The sequence below is a fragment of the Hemitrygon akajei genome, chromosome 3 (assembly GCF_048418815.1).
Source record: "Hemitrygon akajei chromosome 3, sHemAka1.3, whole genome shotgun sequence".
Classification (NCBI taxonomy): Eukaryota; Metazoa; Chordata; class Chondrichthyes; order Myliobatiformes; family Dasyatidae; genus Hemitrygon; species Hemitrygon akajei.
Window position 1 is genome coordinate 86,545,639 of NC_133126.1, and position 20,279 is coordinate 86,565,917.

General features: G+C 45.4%; 1 protein-coding gene across 1 annotated transcript; it reads left to right on the top strand.

Annotated features, from left to right (window-relative positions):
* Positions 1-192: 192 nt before the first annotated feature.
* On the top strand, positions 193-13,410 carry ccdc177 (coiled-coil domain containing 177). Its single transcript, XM_073040278.1, has one exon. It carries the CDS (start codon positions 774-776, stop codon positions 2,646-2,648), a length of 1,875 nt encoding a protein of 624 aa, XP_072896379.1. The 5' UTR covers positions 193-773; the 3' UTR covers positions 2,649-13,410.
* Positions 13,411-20,279: the final 6,869 nt, after the last annotated feature.

Here is a 20,279-nt window from a genome sequence, read left to right on the forward strand (position 1 = left end):
GAAACCCCAGCTGGATCCACTCTAAAGAGAGTGGAGGTAATGGGAGGCAGGTGGTTGGGTGAAGAGGGAACAACGGAGAGGGAGGGGGAGGGCTGCAGTGTGGGAGGATGGGGGAGAGGTGGTGGTGAGGATTACGGATGGGGGTAGGGAGGAGTACAGCCATAGTCGATCGCACCCAAGTTAGATCAGCATTGCAAGGAGACGCCCGCAGGCGAAGGGTTAACCGGGCGGACGAGCAGCAAAGACGGAGATGAGCTCAGGGACTGGTACGGAGTGCGATCGAGCATCCACCAACAAAAGCAGCCGTATGGGTTGGGACTCGGCGGCTTTCTCGCGTACCAGCGGCAACAAAAGGCGGACCCTTCCCCTTCCACTGTCTCGCCCCAAGGTCAGCCTTCACCCTGCGGCGCCGAGGATCATTTTATCCGGTTGCATTTCGCCGGCGGATGCTTTCTGAGGTTATATTGCACTGATCTAGGAAAAATCCTGCACCATTTGATCTACCGCCAGGGCGGTGGGAGCGGATAGATGCAGTAGGTGCCTCGGCAATTATATATAAGACATAGTTGTTGAATTTGTTAAAGTGCATTGCAACTGTGTGTAGCCTGGGTTGCAATCTCTTACTTGCATTACGCACGATGGTAAAGTTATATAATCGGTGAATAAATTATCTCGGGAGACGCGCTGATGTGCGATGGTGCTGGGGCGTGCGTCCGCAATCTCTTCCCATCTGAACGGCAGCCTGGTTGTAGGCACAACGGTGAGAACGGAGGATGGTGGACCCTGCCGGGAACGGAGCCGGACAGGCGCCGGCGGACGGAGCTGTGGGAGGCGGGGAGCCGGTGAGCGGGGGTGGCTTGGACGCGGCGGCGGTGCTGAGGCAGGAGTCGCCACTGTTGCACCTGGATCTGGACAACTTCAACAGTGCCGAAGCCGAGGGCAGCCGGTATGTGCTGACCAGCCCCCGGTCGCTGGAGGCGTGTGCGAGGTGCGGGGTGAAGCCGGTGGAGTTGCTGCACAAATCGGTCAACGAGTTCGCCAAGGAAGCCCCGGCCAGGTCGATGAGGGTGGCGGCCGGCCTCTACGAGGTGTTCGAGAAGGAGAGGCGCAGGAAGCTGAGGGACTGCAGGGAGGAACGGGAAAGGATTATCAGGCTGGAGAGGAGGAGGAAATGTGGGCCGGCCAGGAACAGCTTGCCGTCATCGCCGGCTCCCATGACTAAAAAGACACCTGCATTGGATATGAGCAGGTGCAAGAGCTACTCAATGGAGTCTTTGCAGAAGAAGAAAGATGCCAGTTCCAATGCAACCTCCTCTGACTCTGGGGCATCTTCCTCCTTCAGTAGTGACACCTGTAAGGTCAGGAGCCATTGGCTGAAGGAAAGCCCGAGAGGAAGAGACCTGATTGGGATACCATCTGCCATTGGGAAGAGCCTCAGCCTTGGGGACCTCTCCCAGTCTCCGCAGACAGCCAAGAAGGTGGCCAAGTTGGCGAAGGAGGTGAAGAGGGGCGGACATGGAGAAGTGTCTGAGAGGGACAGGAAGATAGCTGCCCTCATGCTGGCCAGGCACCAGGAGGAGGCACTGATGAGCAGCCAGAGCTACCGGGCTCACGTGGAGTGGGAGACGCACAAAAAGAGGGAAGCCACGCGGAGGGAGGTGGAGGAGAGGGAGAGGCAGCGGGCCCTGCTGCAGTGCCACAGGATGTGGGAGTTCAGGCTGGAGGCGCGCAGGGCCAAGATGAGCCAGGAGCAGAAGGAGGTAGCCCTGCTCAAGGAGCATCAGTCCATGCTGCAGGAGGAGAAGTGGAGGTTGCTGGCAGACAGCCAGGAGCAACAGCGGAGAGGCAGGCTAGAGAACGCCAAGCTGGAGGCTCGGGAGAGGAAGATGCACCAGCAGGAGCAGCTCAGGACCAAGGAGGTGGAGGTGAAGATGGACCTTGAGTTCAAAGACCAGCTGCTTCACCAGAAGTTAACCCTGGCCAAGCAGAAGAAGGTGCAGAGGGAGGAGAAGCAACTACACGAGAAGAAGTTGGCCAACATGGTGGAGAAGCTGAAGCATGAGGCGGCCTTGAAGGAGATTGCCAAGGAGATGGAAATGGAGAGGAAGATGCTGAAGAAGACTCTGGAGCGAAAGCTGGCCAAGTCTCAGGAAAACTACGAGCAGCTGATGGAAAAGAGGAACCGGGAGCTGAAGGAGAGGGCCAGCCGGGAGGAACTGCAGATGCAACGGGCACGGATAGCATTGGAACAGCAGGAGAAAGAGCACAGGGAGCACCTGGAGAGCCTGGCCCGAGCCACAGAGAAGAAACTGCAGCATGCCACACAGGTGGCTCAGGAGAAGATCAACCAGATATCTCGCAAGGCTGTGCAAAGCAGGACAGAGAAGGAGAGAATCCACAGACGCAACAAGCTGAAGGTGGAGGAGGAGGAGGAGTATAAGCGGAGGGAAATACAGCATTCAATAGCCAAGAAGTCAGAAAAGAGCGAGAGGATCTTCAGAGAGAGACAGATTGCGCTGGAGAACTCTCGCTCACTGGCCAGAGCGTCCTTCCAAATCCGGGATAAGGTGCGGGTGGAAATAAACACAAGGACCTTTGACAAGATGGCACTGGAAGCAGAACTACATGCCCACCTGGACAGAAAGTAGACTGGGCACGTCCCACTTGTGGACTCTTGAGAATCCAATCAATGCCTTTTTTAACTGCTTATTTTCCAGGAGATCCGTGAAGCTGTGTGGTGTACTTAGTGCATTATGTTTGGTGTTGTACAGAGCACAACAAAATTTGATTAATTGAGTAAATGGTTGCTTTAATTTACACTTTCCTTTAACAGGTCGTAACTGATTCAACATTTTCATGCTAACTCTGGCAAGTGCAGATAAACTTGTGTTCTTTTCAAGGGCAATAAGCATTGTATCTGACTTTTAAGTATGGAAGGGATTTTTGTTATTGTACACAATATGGACAAGATCCCTTCTGAAAGAACCAACTTACACAGCATGTCTGCTGTAAATCTCTGTTAGATCCATGATTACTGCTTAAACACTGGATTGTCATTATCTTTGGCGTAAACTGTTTCATTCATACTCCAGAGATGTAAGAGAATCCTTAACCAATCTGTTTACATCGATTTTGATCGAGCAAAGTGAGTGCACAAATTTTGATTTTAATTTAGGGTGAAAGGATGTTTTAAGTGAAAATGGATCATGACAGGATTGGATCCATTGCATGTATAGATGAGAAGTGGTCACTGAAGTATACTAGGGTACTGGGAAGGGGGAATGATTGGGAGGTAAATTCTGCAGCAATTGGGAATTCTGGTGTTACAGCTCAGGAATGGATTTCTAAATCAGACTTGAGAGAAAGATTTTAGCTTTCCCTCAGGTTCAGTCTCCTTTTTGAAATGAATATGGTGGCCTTTGTCCCATTAGCATTGTACATATGATTGCTTCATATTAATTGTGCTTGTCTGAATTCTCCCCACACACCCAGGTGAGAATACCTTTGATAATTTTTTTCTGATTTGAGGATGATTACACTTGTGAAGATGCAGTTCTTGTGAAGAATCTGTGGCTATGGTGTCACTGGAGTGGCAACAAGCATGAAGGGCAAGGGAGGGGCCCATGTGATGACGTGGAGTCACACAAGTGCACAATAATTATATATTTACCATTTATATATAGATATGGAGCTGATTACCCTCTATTAAACCTTAAGAAATGGGCAGTGGGTAAATCAGAGTTTTCTTTCTGGAATTCAAAAGTTTAGAGTAGTAACTAAAAATACTGGGGCAGCAATCTGGAAGTCTGAGTGAAGGGTTCATATCTCAGTTTGAGAAACTGAGTTCAATTTCAAAAGTTTGCAATTTAAATCAAGAATGAACCTGGAGTTGTTGGATTGTTGTTGGAAAAACTACAGGAAGCTTGCTTAAGTATCTGACTCTGGCCTCAGTTAAAACATAATTGCCCTCTAAACTGGCCTAGCAAAGTAGTGTGATGTGTAGACAATCACGAACAATCCAAACTATAGCCAAATAAAGCCATGCCCTTGGTTCCCCCTCTTTCTTCAACCAAATAACCCTATTTATACATAAGAAACCATATCAAGAAAAGATTAGGAATGTTGAATTCTTTTTAAGCAAGTTCGAGTTTAGTGTCGTGGGCATACATAGCCCATGTATAAATGCCATGAAAATTTGCTTTGTGCTCTAGCAGCGTAGTACATTATAATTACGACAAACATAAATTCCATACAATTCAATTAACATAAATTGTGCATAATTCACAAGACCAAATACATAATAGACATAACAATTCTGATCAAGTTGAGGGACGTATAGTGCACGGTAGAATTGGGGATCTTCAAGGTTCAAGAACCTGTTGGCAGTGGGGAAGGGGTGTTATCTGTGTGATTCTCCATCCTTTACGTTTGAGTAATGTGCATCTTGATTGTTAAGTGCATGAAAGGCCACGAGATGGTTTGCACTGCAGTACATCTGATGTAGCATTGCCACCATTGTACCCATTGGTTGAGTTTGCTTGTTTATTTACCTATTTAGCAATACAGCGTGAGCCGTGCCACCCCTACAACCCCACAACCCCGATTTAACCCTAACTTAATTACAGGATAATTTTACAATGACCAACTAACCTACGTGGTTAGACTTTGGACTGTGGGAGGAAACCAGAGCACCCACTCATTCCACGAAAAGGACGTATAGAGACTCCTTACAGAATGGCACCGGAATCGAATTCCAAAAAGCCCCGAGTAATAGCGTCACTCCAACCACTGCGCTACCATGGCGTCGTTTAAAGTTAACTGTTAGTAGAAGATCAGTCGTTGAATGTGATTGTGCAAATGTCCAGAAGCAACAGTACTTATATAGTTGTGTAGTTCTCCACAGCTCACACACGCTCACTCAAAAATAATTATTTTTCTTTTAAAAATGCTTAAAAGTTCTTGTTTCAGTTTTCGGAACAAAGACTGTGAGAGTCCTAGTGCCATTGATTTTCAAGGCCTTGCTGATGCTTAATGCACACGTGAGAGTTACTGTTACCCTGTCCAATTCCTCCCACAGCCTTGCCTCTTACTATCTCTCTCGCCCTCGATGTCCAGATACTATCCGTTCAGCTCTGGCCACTTGCTCATTGTGGATTCCTTTGTCCTGCCATTGAGTGTGGTGCTACCAGGTACCCAAAGCTCTGGAGTCTGCTTTCCTGCCCTCCCCTCCTCTTATTCATCTGATACTCATTTGATTGGCATCCCATCAACCACTCTTAGCATTTTTTTTCTCCACCACCAGGACACAATGACAGATTGTCTGCAGTGATTCACTATCAGTGTACACAGCCTGTTCCTGACCCTAGTCCTACAACTCTATTCAATTTTGCAGTCGTAGAGTTGGTGTATTCCCTATCATTATAACTGGTCATGGAGAGAGAGGGAGAGGGAGAAAAACTCCTCGTCTGTGATTTGATTTAGATTATGGTCGTATGACCAAGTCTGTCCTGTCAGTTATCACTGTTTTTCTCTGGTGCTTTGCTAAAGTCCAGTCTGTTACTGGTTGTGAAGTGTGATTTGTGTCAGCTTCAGACATTGATGATGCAGGATTGGTGGCATCTGCCCTTTTGTGCATTTGACCTTTGTTTCTGACTCTGGTCATGTGTGATAGTACTGGTGGTTTCTCTGGCTGCCTGAACTCTTTCATGTTGCGTTTATTTTAATCTTACAACTGACATTGCTTCTGTTTCCTTAACATTGTGATTTTCTTGTACATTCTCTAGTCTTGAAATACATATTTGTGGTTGACCTTCATCAGCAATAACAGCGTTTCATTTATGTCAGCGAGTCTTACCATCTTTACCTCTCACCCATACAGATCCCAACTTAAAAACCCCTCTCCCTTCAAACACTGACTTGCACCTTCATTCAATCGCAGCCCATCAATCTAACCAAAGCCCTGCTATTTTTTTTCAGCACTATTGCATCTCAACCCACCATCTTAATGCTTCCCTGCACTGATCTCTTCCGTTCATAGTTTACAGTGAGCCCCTGATTATCTGAGCCTCAAACAGCCCAAGTCACTTCTTCTATCCAGGGCTCCACATATGAATCCGTACCACTCCAGCTAATGTACCATTCACAAACCGTAGACAGATACTGGAAAGAAAATCTTTTTCTGAGATGCTGAAGAATAAATATTAGCCAGTAGGGTTAGCCTGCTTTTTTTAAAAGAAGTAACTTGCGGTATTGATATGGTTTATTATTGTCACATGTACCGAGATGTAGTGAGAAGTCTTTGTTTCTAAGCCTTCCAGTCAAATCACACCATACCTAGGGTAGTTCAAAGAAGAGAGAATTCAGAATATACAGTGGTGTTGTAGCTAGAGGAGGTGCAGCTGATAAGAGCTGCTGCCTCAGTTTTGGTGACCTGGGTTCAGCTTTGACCTCTGATGCTTTCTGTGTGGAGTTTGCATGTTTTCTCTGTGCCTGTTTGGGTTTCCTTCAGGTGCTCTGAAGTCATGTGGGTTGATAGTTAAATTGGCCTCTGTAACTCAATGCTGGTGTGCTGGTGAGTGATCGAATCTGGGGGCTGTTGAGTGTTGGGCGTGTAGTGGAAGTAGGATACAGGGAAAATTAGTGGGTTGTGGGATCACTCTGTTAGCCAACATTGACTAGAGGGCCAGAGTGGCTTCCTTCTGTGTCATAAGGACACATAGTATACAGCAGCAGTCCTTTGTACTACAGTATGAAGATAACATGCTCAAGTTGCTGGATTGAAATATAAACCTACCCTATACCACAGAACTAAAAGTACAAATAATGACCTGTGATATTTTGGAGTCCCTGAACAATGTGGAGATATTAATAACCCGCGTAAAAATCTGTGTGGAGACAGGTCTAAAATACCTGAATCGGGGAGCAGGGAATCTTCCTCACTTATCCTGTTTTCTGCAGAACGTGTACTTTGACACGTTTGCAAATTACTGCTTTCCAATACTAATCATCTAGAATAACACCCAGGGCTGTGCTCCAGTTAACCCTTTTCTTAAAAAGCCCGAAGCAAGGTGTCCAATTCTAGATGATTAGTATTGGAAAGCAGTGATTTGCAAACGTGTCAAAGTTGGTTAGGTCAGGCTTTGTGCCCAAGTTTGATCTCACAACTAGGGGAGGGAAGTAAGTAGGACAATTACAAAAAGGGGAGAGGTTTAATAAGGGCATGAGGGGCAACTTTTTAACCCGGGGGTTTTCAGTATATAGAATGAGTCAGCAGAGAAATGGTTGGGGCAGGTGCTTTAACAGTATTTAAATGTACCTGGTCAGGTACATGGATGAGAAAGATTTAGAGAAGGGGTTCTCAACCTGACCCCGTGCTTAATGGTATTGGTCCATGGCAAAGAAAAGGTTGGGAATCCCTGGTTTAGAGGGAAATGGGCTAAAAGTGGGCAAATCTGACTAGCTTAGATGGGAATCTTTGGTCGGCGTGGACCAGCTGGGTTGAGGGGCCTTTTTACGTGCCGAATAACTATAGTTTTTGGTTTCACACAAAAAAAAAACATTTACAAGGATATTATGAGGGGAAAGGCTAGCACACTCTTCACTGGTAAATACGAGCTTGATGGTGTTAAACATAGATTCAGCGTTGTGAAAGGGTTTGGAAAAGCAGGTGGGTCAGGTTATGCACCGTCCAGCCTGCTCTCTGTATTCCCCTGTAGACATCTGCAGCCTCGCTGCTGCCACTTTCGCAGTTGCAATCCCACTGCAAGGCAGCACAGTCTGCGAGCTGCAGCTGGGCCACAGGCGACAGAGGCATAGGCCTAGCCAGCAGACTGCTGGGAAGGGCCTCGGACAACTTGAGCAGATAAAAGCCTTCTCCACCATTTGTAAATGACCCAGATCCTCAGTCATTGAAAGGTGTTTAAAAATTAAACCAATTAAATTGTCATTAAATTAAATTAATAATAATATTAATTACAGTAAAGTTTAAAAATAGCTTTCCTTTTCAGAGGAAGGTCTACAATGCATTCACATTAGTAGGCTCATGGAGGATGGATCAGGAGTTGCTGGTGAGAGACTGAGGGGCCAGATGTGAAGTGGCATGTGATTTATCCCTCTCCCCCCCCCACCCCCAGCCTAATGCCTACAAGGGCAAGGTAAGAGGTCAGATGTGGGTGTATTCTAAGCATATTGTATGTACAGTACAGGCATGGAAATTTGGTGTACGCTGATGTGTTCAGTGCAATCAGCCATTGGTTTGTTACAGGCTTGTACTCAGAAAATTTCACCCCACGTTACCCCTTCTTGTAAAGTGGATAAAGATGAGGTTGCCGCTGATAAATCCAGGAAGGCTTTGTATGAGAAACCTGGACTTAGTGGAACCACAAGAAGGGTTTAGGTGAGTTGTGTAGGTGTAATACACTAAAGCTGGAGAAGGACATGACAGTGTAAGGAATGGAGGGTGAATGTGCAGTGAAGCAGGATGGGAAGATCTCATGTACACTGTGAGAGCACAGTTGGAATGAATGGATTGTCATTCTGATATAATTCTATGCTGCTTAAAAAACAGCTGTAGAAAAATTTGTGAAGAACAATCGTGGTCAACCATGATTGCCTGTGTCATACGACATGGCACGATGATGTCATATGATATGGCATAAAATGCTGATGGCTGCTTGGGGTCAGACAATCTGCTTGTTGCATTTTGACAAAGCTTCTTGCCTGAATTTCTTGGAGAAAGCCTCAGTCAAGGCAGATGAGGTTGGAGCTGTGGAGAGGAATAATTGGGCCCCTGTGGTCACTAGAGGAGAATGTGGTGTTTAGTGCATTCTCAGGTCCCTGAAGCACATTAGAGCTGGCCAGCTTCTCAGGCACACTCAGCTATACAGGGTAGTCTTTAGATTTCTTGAGCATCTAGAAAGAAAAATCTTTTTAGTAATACATCAACGTTCATGACATCTTGTTGGCAAGAACTTTATATTAAATTTGATGAAGATACTCCATTTTCTTGAATGAGTTGAACTCTAATGAGTTTGACTTGATACCATTCAGCCTTTTGCTTGGTTGCCTGCCTATTGGCTGTCATTCTCCCTTCCAGTATGTTGCAAAGAGTGCAAAGTGATTTGTCTAAGCCAGGGGTTCCCATGGACCCCTCGGTTAACGGTAGAGGTCCATGGCATAAAAAAGTTTGGGAACCCTGGTCTAAGCTGCTCCAACAGCACCTACCAAATCTATTAATAAGAATGATGAAAGAGCATAGGGGCCTTGGCTAACACCATCTCCAGGTTCCACTCCAATTCACCTGACCAGGAGATGTCAGTAGGTCTAAACTCCACAACTCCCTGCCTGGCAGTACTGTGGGAGTTCCTTCACTGGACGTACTGCTGTGGGTCAAGAAGGCAGTTCACCACCACCATCACCTTCTTAAGCACAATGGGAATGGGCAGTAAATGCTGTATTTGCCAGCAGCGCCCACATCCTAAAACAAAAAATAAACAGCATGCAGTTGCTCTTGTAATGAAGTAAATGTAACAGGAAATCTGGTGAAAAATACGATCTAACAAACAGCACTGGAATGCTCCTGTACCTAATACAGTGGCCACTGAGTGTATGTTCGTGGTCTTCTGCTGCCAAAGCCCATAATCTTCATGGCTCGACGTGTAGTGCATTCAGAGATATTCTGTGCTTGTAATGAGTGATATTTGAGTTACTGTCGTCTTCCTGTCAGCTTGATCCAGTCTGGCGATTGTCTTCTGACTTCTCTCATTAACTAGGCTGTTTTTGCTCAGTAGATTTTTTTTTGTCTTTTGCACCATTCTCTGTAAACTCTACAGACTGCTGTGTTTGAAAATCCCAGGAGATCAGCAGTTCCTAAGATATTCATACCACCCTGTCTAGCACCAATAATCATTCCATGGTCAAGGTCACTTAGATCACATCTCTTCTCCATTCTGATGTTTGATTTGAACAACAATTGAGCCTCTTGACCATGTCTGCATCATTGAGTTGCTGCCTCATGATTGGCTGATTAGATATTTGCATTAACGCACAGGTGTACGGGTGTTATCTAATAAAGTGGCCATCGAGTACAAGTGACCAGGCCATCTGTTCCCTAGATGAGTTTAAATATTGGCCAGATTTCTCATCAAAGTACTTCTCCAGAATATTTCCAGTCTAAGAGAAGAACAGACTTTAGTTCACATCTTACCCTTGGTACTTGGTAGATGTAACAAAAATTATTTAAAAATCTATTGTGCTCTTTTCTGATTCAGCTCAGCATTTGCATATGTATTCATAAACAGGGAGGCACTGCACCTGTGTTAAACGACAAGAAATCACTTTATTAGAACTTGCAGATATGCAGTACTGAAAGAAAACAGTAGTGGGGTTACAAATATCGAAATAATACTTATGATCCTCTAAACAAGCTGATCTGTGGAATTTCAACTAGCTTTCATCTCTCACTCTTGGCATACTCTAACTCTTGACATACTTGTCCCCATCTTCTCCAACTCTTTTCACTAGCCCACCCGTCACCTAGCATAAGACAAAGCTCTCCCCCACACCAATAAAAGTGACCCAGTTTTGTACCTTTCAAAACCCCTTCTACTAGCTCTTTCCCATGGGAACACACAGTTATCTTACGTTTCCCAGGCAGACATGTTCCTTGCCATTATCCCCTATTATGGCTGTAGACTTGTACGCCCTTAATTTTCTCAAAACATTGCTATGTATGGACTGCTCCTCTTCCACTTTCTCAAAACAGTTTCACTCCAAGCTAATGCCATTTTGTCTTACAGACTTGTATTTTATTTTAACATATACCAAGGAGAGACCGCACTTAACTCTTTCTTATAGTAGACATCATCTCTAATAGTGCTGTTTTTCATCTGTACTGCACTGAGTGGGCCTCATCCATGGTGTGTCCTCAAGCCTCTGGAATGTCTTTTGATGAGCCAGCAGCTCTGCCCGTTGGGTCTGAGATGCGGGCTGTCAGTTCACGTGATTCCAGCTCCTGGTATTTCAATACATCTTAAAGTGTACTGCAGCTGAGATGAGGTGTTGGGTGTGGGAAGGGAGTCTTGAACTGAAGGCGGCTGTGGAATGGGACAGCCACTGCAAGAAGCCTCACCATTACCAGGTGAGTGAATGGCACAGCCAGAAGTGCTCCCATCCCTCTGATACATTTTGGAAAATATACCTTTGATTGGGGTAAATGGTTTGTGTGAGGGGTGGGGAGCGGTCCCGGATTGGGGCAGTTGAAAAGTCTGCACTACATCACAACAGCTAAAGGCAGGCACATTGATAAATTAAAGGATATGGTGATATAGGAGCAATGGGAAGCACTTCAAAATATTTTTTTCTCTCTCAGGAACAGAAAGCAAAACTGAAGTGATTTAGCGAAAGTAGTTTAAATGAAACAGATTCCAATGCAGTACAGTTTAAGAAAGTTTGGGATCTATGATTTCCAAAAATGAGCAAAATGTCCTGGGAATTATCTACAGTGTATAGAGGGGATAAAATAGCAACAAATGGAAAACAATAAATTGTGAGACCTTTTATTCTTGTTCTGTGTGAACTTCCCTGTTGACGAGGATGTGTTGCTGACCCTTGAAGGTTATCCTGGATTTTCCGGGAGACACAGGAGACTGCAGGTGCTGGAATCTGAAGCAACACTCCAAAAGCTAGAGGAACTCACCCAGTCAGGCAGTGATTATGGAAGGATTGAGACATTTCGGATTGAAACCTTTAAGAGTATTCGGCCCAAATGTCGACTTTCCATTTTGCTCCATAGAAGCTGCTTAACCTGCTGAATTCCTCTAGGAGTTTGGGAAACTGAAGACTAATCTTAATGGACAATTCTGTGAGAAACCTAGAGAAAGATCATCAAAATTTAAAATGGGCACAAATACTATCATAAACAAGAGAAAATCTGTAGATGCTGGAAATCTGAGCAGCGCACAAAATGCCGGAGGAACTCCGCAGGCCAGGCAGCATCTAGGAAATGTCAACTACTCTTTTCCTAGATGCTGCCTGGCTTGCTGAGTTCCTCCAGCACTTTGTGCATGTTGCACAAATATTATCATGCAGGCCAGCATATTTATGTGCTGCGATGGAATTTAATCCAAATTTCTGACAGCACGAACAACCCAAGAACTCGGTGTGCCGGACACACTTTCCAGAAGTGTCATCAATAGCCTTGTATGTGGGGAGTCCGATGGTGAAAGTGGAGTGAAGCCAGTTGATGTTGAGCTGTAATTTTCTGATAGGAATACATGTTTTGTAAATGGACAGGTCTCCACTGCGGGATGTGGCCTTGCCAGCAGAGAGGAGGGCTTGGTTAAGGGAGCTGTCTCTTCTTCAGCCACTGCCGTGAGGCATATTAACAGTGGAGACCCCTGGTGTAATGCCACAGTCACCCTTCATGAGTTTCAGTTGTCTTCCCTGGAATGCCTGACTAGACCCAGCCACTCCAGCAGTGCATGCTGGAACATGTTAAAGAACCTGTCGCATGGGTCACCGACCTGGATTGACAACTTGATGGCAGATCTATGTTAGAGTAGCCCTTGGGCTCCTGGTGGTCAGGCCTGCTGCAGAGTTCACATGTTTTTTTTCTTTTCCCCTGGTAGACTCTGGAGATGGAGCGTGACTTGCTTCTGCTCTGGTCTTCTGAGGTGGCCGATGAGGCTGGTGCGTGAGCTGCAGACTCTCCCACAGATGGGGCAGAAACTGCCTTGTGGAGTGGGTGGATATTTGGTGAGGTGAACCGCTCCCACCGCTCTCCGTGTGGGGTTTCCTTGTTCTGCTGACCAATGGTCTGGAGGTTCTCAATACCCTCCCAAATGCCCCCCTCCATCGGAGAATTCCGCAGGGTAGGTGGTGATGCTGCATTTCTACGTGCAGGCTTTTCTTATCTCCTGTGCTATATCTGCACGTTGCATGCATTCGAATACTGCTCCCCCAAAACCTCAAAGAAAACTGGTGCTGGTTCCTTGCATAATGCTGATTTAAGTTGTGTTTTTGTGCTTCGAATAATTTCTCGGCTGTATATTTTATCTGAGTTTATCTGAAAGTTCGAAAAATAATTGCGGTGGGAGAAGAGCAGGCGAGGCTAGACCTCCCGGTGGGAGGAGGCTGGCATTGAATCCCTCGAGATCACAGTGCATCCAGCCCATTTTCTCTGGGAGTGCTGATGTGTCTGTGCTGCAGCTTGCCTTCTGCAGCTGAAAGATTTGCTGGGTGTCTGACGGAGTGATTGTTCAGGCCTGCCACAGGAGGTGCTGGAGCTGCCCGTTGGTTCTGCTTAGTTAATGCCTTCTTGCTTACATTGTGTGCTCACCTCTGTGCCGAATGGGACTTCTGTTGTGGAAGTTACAGTGTATGTATGGACTGGTGCAGTAAAAAAAGTGCCGTTTTAGGGTTGTATTAAATTCTTCCTGTTTTTAAACAAAGTCTCGGTGGTACTCATTTCTTCCTTCTCACTCTGTGTGTACGTAAAACATGTAACTCTGAGGTTTTCTGCCCTGGAGGGTGGTGAAGGCTGAATCGTTGCAGATATTGAAAGAGGAAGTCGGAAAGACCAGGATATTCAAGGTTACTGGGGAAATGGCACAGAGAGCAGGGGAGGCCCCGGAAGATCATCAGCCATATTCATATCAACTGACAGAGCAGACTTGGGGACTGTGGCCTTCTCCTGCTCCTACCTCATGCCTTTCACAAGCTCAGGCGGTCCCCAAATGTTTTACAATTATTTTAAATTTTAAAATGTGGCCATTGTTGTAAAATGGCAAAGGTTGGGGCCAGGATTACTGGTAAACAACATTTTCCAGGCTGTGCAAGATCCCACAGCCAGTAATATGATGAAGCCCAGATAATGCCATCGGTTGAGGGTGCATCTTGGCTAGAACACCTAAGAGAATTCCCTGGGTCTTCCTTGCACCTGTACCTTGGGTCTTTAACATTGGCTTATCAGGAAAGGACAGCTGTGCTCAACATCTCAGGAGCAGGACTTGAACCTGCCATGCCTGGCCCTTTGAGAGAAATGACACAATGAGGCATGAGCAGCCAGCTTGGGTGTTACATCCAGCAGCAGGTCGAGAGCAGGTGAGCCAGAGACTGGTGAATTTTTGATTCCCGCTGTGTTGCCATTTCCTACTTATTCATTTCTCCTCGACATGGGGGTTAATGGGTTGGAATGCTGCCAACAGGCCTACATCATCTTCTGTGGTGGGGAATACCACAAGATAACACCTTCTGAGTGAAGACCTCCATCTTCATCCTGGAGGTGGGTATTGGCATTGTTTTGTTATTGTCACATGTACCACAATACAGTGAAAAGCTTGTCTTGCATACTGTTCATACAGATCAAATCATCACACAGTGCGTTGAACTAGAATAAGGGAAAGCAAAACAATGCAGAATAAAGTGTAAGAGTTACTGAAAAAGTGCAGTGCAGGCAATTGTCCAAATGAATCCAAACTCAGGTTGGAGGAACAACACCTTGTATACCGGCTGGGTAACCTCCAACCTGATGGCATGAATATTGACTTCTCTAACTTCTGTTAATGCCCCTCCTCCCCTTCTTACCCCATCCCTGACATATTTAGTTGTTTGCCTGTTCTCCATCTCCCTCTGGTGCTCCCCACCCCACACTTCTTTCTCCCGAGGCCTCCCGTCCCATGATCCTTTCCCTTCTCCAGCTCTGTATCACTTTTGCCAATCACCTTTCCAGCTCTTAGCTTCATTCCACCCCCTCCGGTCTTCTCCTATCATTTTGCATTTCCCCCTCCCCCCACTACTTTCAAATCTCTTACTATCTTTCCTTTCAGTTAGTCCTGACGAAGAGTCTCGGCCTGAAACGCCGACAGTGCTTCTCCTATAGATGCTGCCTGGCCTGCTGTGTTCTACCAGCATTTTGTGTGTGTTGTTAAGTGCAAGATTGTAATGATTGTGAGGCCAACCTTGTCATACAAGGGGTCCATTTAATCGTGTGATAACTGTCGGATAGAAGCTGTTCTTAAGTCTTGTGGTAAGTGCTTCCAGGCTTTTGCATCTTCTCCTGATGGAAGAGGGGTGAAGAGAGAATGTCTGGGGTAGGTGGAGCCTTTGATCATGCTGGCTGCTGTACTGAGGAGGTGATAAGTAGACAGTCCATGGAGGGGAAGGCTGGTCCCTGTGATGCGCTGAGCTATGTCCACCTCTCTCTGCAGTTGCCGTACCAAGCCACCTCACATCCAGACAGAATGCTTTCTGTGGTGCGTCAATAAGAGTTGGTAAGAGTCGGCGGTTGAAATGCTGAATTTCTTTAGCGTCCCGAGGAAGTAGAGGCACTGGTAAGCTCTCTTGGCCGTGTTATCAGTGTCTCAGCTAAGGGGCCCATCCATCATATTGAGCTGTGTAGGAAGTTGGCGAGTAGGATGGGAAATGGGTTGGTGTGGGGGTTTGGGGAGGGTGGGTGGCGGGAGCTCGGGAATGTAGAGAGGGGAATTAGGCAGGGGTACTTTGGAAGAAGGGGAAGTGCCCCACAAGGGCAGTGGTGACCAAGGGAGAAGCAAAGCAGGTTGTGATTGGGACAGAAGAGCGTAGATTATACTGGAAGCTAATGACGAGGAGGAGTGAATTGTTTAGGAATAGTTGGTTAGTATGTACTGGTTTTTGACAGCACCCAACAGTTAATGCTGGATTGTGAAGATCAGCCCAGTACCTTCAAGAGTATTTTTGAAGTACGTTTTTGGTGGCACTTTACAGTGTCCTGTGTCAGATTAGGCTTTGCTGAACTTGGTCTCTATAGTAGTCTCTGGGGTCACTGAGTCACATAACATAGCAACAGTTCTGCAGACCATCAACACTTTCCCTCACCAGGCAGAGGCAACATCTTTTAAACTGTACACTTCTGCCACCCTAAATAATTTCATCCATTATTTCCACATGCAAAGGAGGCTATTTGGCCCATCAAGCTGATGCCAGAAAGCAGCAATCCTATTTCTTCTCTAAATTTCCCTGTACTTTTTGCCCCTATGTTGCAGTCAACCTTCAAGTTGGCTAACTAACCAATTGAGTGTCATACCCCTAGAATATGGAAGAACAGAGAACATTACAGCACATTGCAGGTCCTTTGGCCCATGATGTTATGCCGACCTTTTAACCTACTCTGAAATCAATCTTAACTTCCCTCATACATTGCCCTCCATTTTTCTATTATCTGTGTACTTATCTAGAAGTTGCTTAATGCCCCAATGTATATGCCTCTACCACTGCCCCAGTAGGGCATTCCACACACTCACCACTCTCCATGTAAAAAGAAAACTTACCTCTGACGTCCACTATACCTCCCTCCAATCAGCTTTAAATTATGGCCCCTCGTATTAGCCATTTCTGCTCTGGGAAAAAGTCTGGCTATTGACTCGATCTATGCCTCTTATCATCTTGTATACCTCCAAGAAACCTCTGATCTTCCTTCGCTCCAGAGAGAAAAGCCCTAGCTCACTCAACCTATCCTCATAAGGCATGCTCTCCAATCCAGGTTACATCCTGGTAAATCTCCTCTATACTCTCACCAAAGCTTCCACATCCTTCCTATGATGAGGTGGCTGGAACTGAACACAATGTTCCAAGTGTGGTCCAAGCAGGTTTTAATAGATCCGCCACATTATCTCATGGATCTTGAACTCAATTCTCCAACTAATGAAGGCCAAATTATGATACACCTTCGTAACAATGCTGAACTCGTGCAGCGACTTCGAGGGATCTGTGGAACTGGAATCCAAGATCCCCCTGTTCCTCCACACTGCTAAGAATCTTGCCATTAACCCTGTATTCTGTCTTCAAATTTGATCTTTCAAAGTGAATCACTTCACACTTTCCCAGATTGAACTCCATCTGACGTTTCTCAACACAGGTCTGCATCTTGCCAATGTCCTATTGTAACCGTTGATAATCTCCTACACTTGTCTACAATACCATGAACCTTCATGCCTCTTGCAAACTTACTAACCATCCTTCCACTTTTTCATACAAGTCACTTATAAAAATCACAGGGATCCCAGAATAGATCCCTGGGGAACACCACTGGTCACAGACATCAAGGCAGAATATACTCCATCTACTACCACCCTTTACCTTCTATGGCCAAGCCAATTCTGTGCCCACACGGGCAAGTTTCCCTGGATCCCATGCTTCATGACTTTCTGAATGAGCTGAGCACGGGGAACCTCATCAAACACCTTACTCAAATCTATATGCACCACATCCACTGCTCCACCTTTATTCATGTGTTTTGCCACATTGTCAAAGAATTCAATCAGGCTCATGAGGCAGGAGATAGGAAAGGCATGTCAGAGGGTAATGTCATGATATCCATTGGGGATTTTAACATGAAAGTGGATTGGGAAAACCAGTTCAGTACTGGACCTCGAGGGAGAATTTGTAGAATGTCTAAGGGATGGCTTTTTAGAACAGCTTGTTGTTGAGCCCACTAGAGGATTGGCTGTGCTGGATTGGGTGTTGTGCAATAATCTGGAGGTGATAAGAGAGCTTAAGGTTAAGGAACCCTTAGGGAAGAGTGATCACAATATGATTGAGTTCACTTTGAAATCTGAGAAGGAGAAACTAAATTCGAATGTATTGATATTTCAGTGGAATAAAGGAAATTACAATGGCATGAGAGGGGAACTGGCCAAAGTTGACTGGAAAGGGACACTAGCAGGAAGGACAGCAGAGCAGCAATGGCTGGAGTTTCTGTGAAAAATGAGGGACAGATACATTCCAAATAAGAAGAAATTTTGAATGGAAGAAGGACAGTACCGTGGCTGACAAGTGAAGTCAGAGCCAAAGTAAAAGCAAAAGTGAGGGTGTGCAAGGGAGCCAGAGTTAGTGCGAAGATAGAGGATTGGGAAGCTTTTAAAAACTTGCAGAAGGAAACTAAGAAGTTCATTAGGAAGGAAAAGATCAATTATAAAAGGAAGCTGGTGACTAATATCAAAGGAGATACTGAAAGCTATTTTAAGTATATAAAGGGTAAAAGAGAGCCGCGGGTATATATAGGACCAATAGAAAATGTCACTGGAGATACTGTAATGAGAGACGCAGAGATGGCAGAGGAATTGAGTGCGTATTTTGCATCAGTCTTCGGTGGAAGATATCTGCAGTATACCAGACATTCAAGAGTGTCAGGAAATGAAGTTTGTGCAGTGAAAATTACAACTGAGAAAGTGCTCAGGAAGCTTAATGGTCTGAGAGTGGATAGATCTCCTGGACCTGACGTAATGCACCCTTGGGTTCTGAAGGAAGTAGCTGGAGAGATTGCGAAGGCATTAACAATGATCTTTCAAGAATCAATAGATTCTGGCATTGTACCGGATGACTGGAAAATTACAAATGTTACTCTGCTATTTAAGAAGGGTGGGAAGCAGCAGAAAGGAAACTATAGACCTGTTAGCCTGACTTCAGTGGTTGGGAAGTTGTTGTAATTGATTGTTAGGGATGAGATTACAGAGTACCTGGAGGCACATGACAAGATAGGCCAAAGCCAGCATGGTTTCCTGGAAGGAAAATCCAGCCTGATTAACCTTTTGTAATTTTTGAGGAAATTACAAGCAGGATAGACAAAGGAGGTGCAGTAGATGTGATGTACTTGGATTTCCAGAAGGCCTTTGACAAGGTGCCGCTCATGAGGCTGCTTAGCAAGTTAAGAGCCCATGGAACTACAGGGAAGCTACTAGCATGGGTGGAGCATTGGCTGATCGGCAGAAAACAGAGAGTGGGAATAAAGAGATCCTATTCTGGCTGGCTGCCGGATTCCAGTGGTGTTCCACAAGGGTTAGTGTTGGGACTGCTGCTTTTTATGATGTATGTTAATGATTTGGACTAGGGGGTTAATGGATTTGTGGCTAAATTTGCCGATGATACAAAGGTAAGTGGAGGAGTGGGTAGTGTTGAGGAAACAGAGAGCCTGCAGAGAGACTGAGATAGTTTAGGGGAATGGGTAAAGAAATGGCAAATGAAATACAATGTTAGAGAGTGTATGGTCATGCACTTTGGTGGAAGAAATAAACAGGCAGACTATTATTGCGATGGGAAGAGAATTCAAAATGCAGAGAAGCAAAGGCACTTGGGAGTCTTTGTGCAAGATACCTTAAAGGTTAACCTCCAGGTTGAGCTGTGGTGAAGAAGGTGAATGCAATATTGGCATTCATTTCTACAGCTATAGAATATAAGAGCAGGGATGTGATGTTGAGGTTCTGTAAGGCACTCGTGAGACCACACGGAGTATTGTGTATGGTTTTGGGCACCTTATTTTAGAAAGGATATACTGACATTAGACAGGGTTCAGAGAACATTCATGAGAATGATTCCAGGAATGAAAGGGTTACCATATGAGGAATGTCTAGAAGCTCTTGGGCTGTATTCCATGGAGTTCAGGAGAATGAGGGGGGATCTCATAGAAACATTCCGAATGCTAAAAGGCCTGAACAGATTAGATATGGCAAGGTTATTTCCTGTGGTAGGGGAGTCTAGGCCAAGAGGTCATGACTTCAGGATTGAAATATGACCATTTAGAACAGAGCTGCAGAGAAATTACTTTAGTCAGAGAGTGGTAAATCTGTGGAATTTGTTGCCATGAGTGGCTGTGGAGGCCAAATCATTGGGTGCATTTAAGGCAGACATAGATAGATTCTTGATTAACCAGGGCATCAATGATTATGGGGTGAAGGAAGGAGGGTGGAGATGACTGGAAGAATTGGAGCAGCCCATGATTGAATGGTGGAGCAGGCTCAATGGGCTGAATGGCCTACTTCTGCTCCTATGTCTTATGGTCTTTTAACCTACCATGTTAGCTATCCCTTATCAGTGCTTCTCCTAATGCTTGTAAATTCTGTCTGTAAGAATCTTCTCCAATAATTTGCCCTCCACTATGGTAAGACTCACTACTCCCTACTCCTTTCATGAACAAAAGAATAACATTTGCAACCCTCTAATCAACTGGTACAACTCCTGTGAGATTGCAAAGATCATCACCATAGTAGATGCAGCAATCTCTTCTCTCACTTCCTATAGTTTTCAAAACTTCCAGCACATCCTGCATCTTAACGTTGTTATGTTCTAGCATTACAGCCTGTTTTACACTGTCCTCACAGATGTCAGATGTCCTCTCACTGTTGAATACCGAAGAAACATTTTCAGTAAGGACCTCCCCTATCTCCTCATACTCCAGGCAAGTTTCCTCTTCTAAATCTGATTGGTCCTACCCTCACTCTAGTCATCTTCCTGTTAGTCACATATGT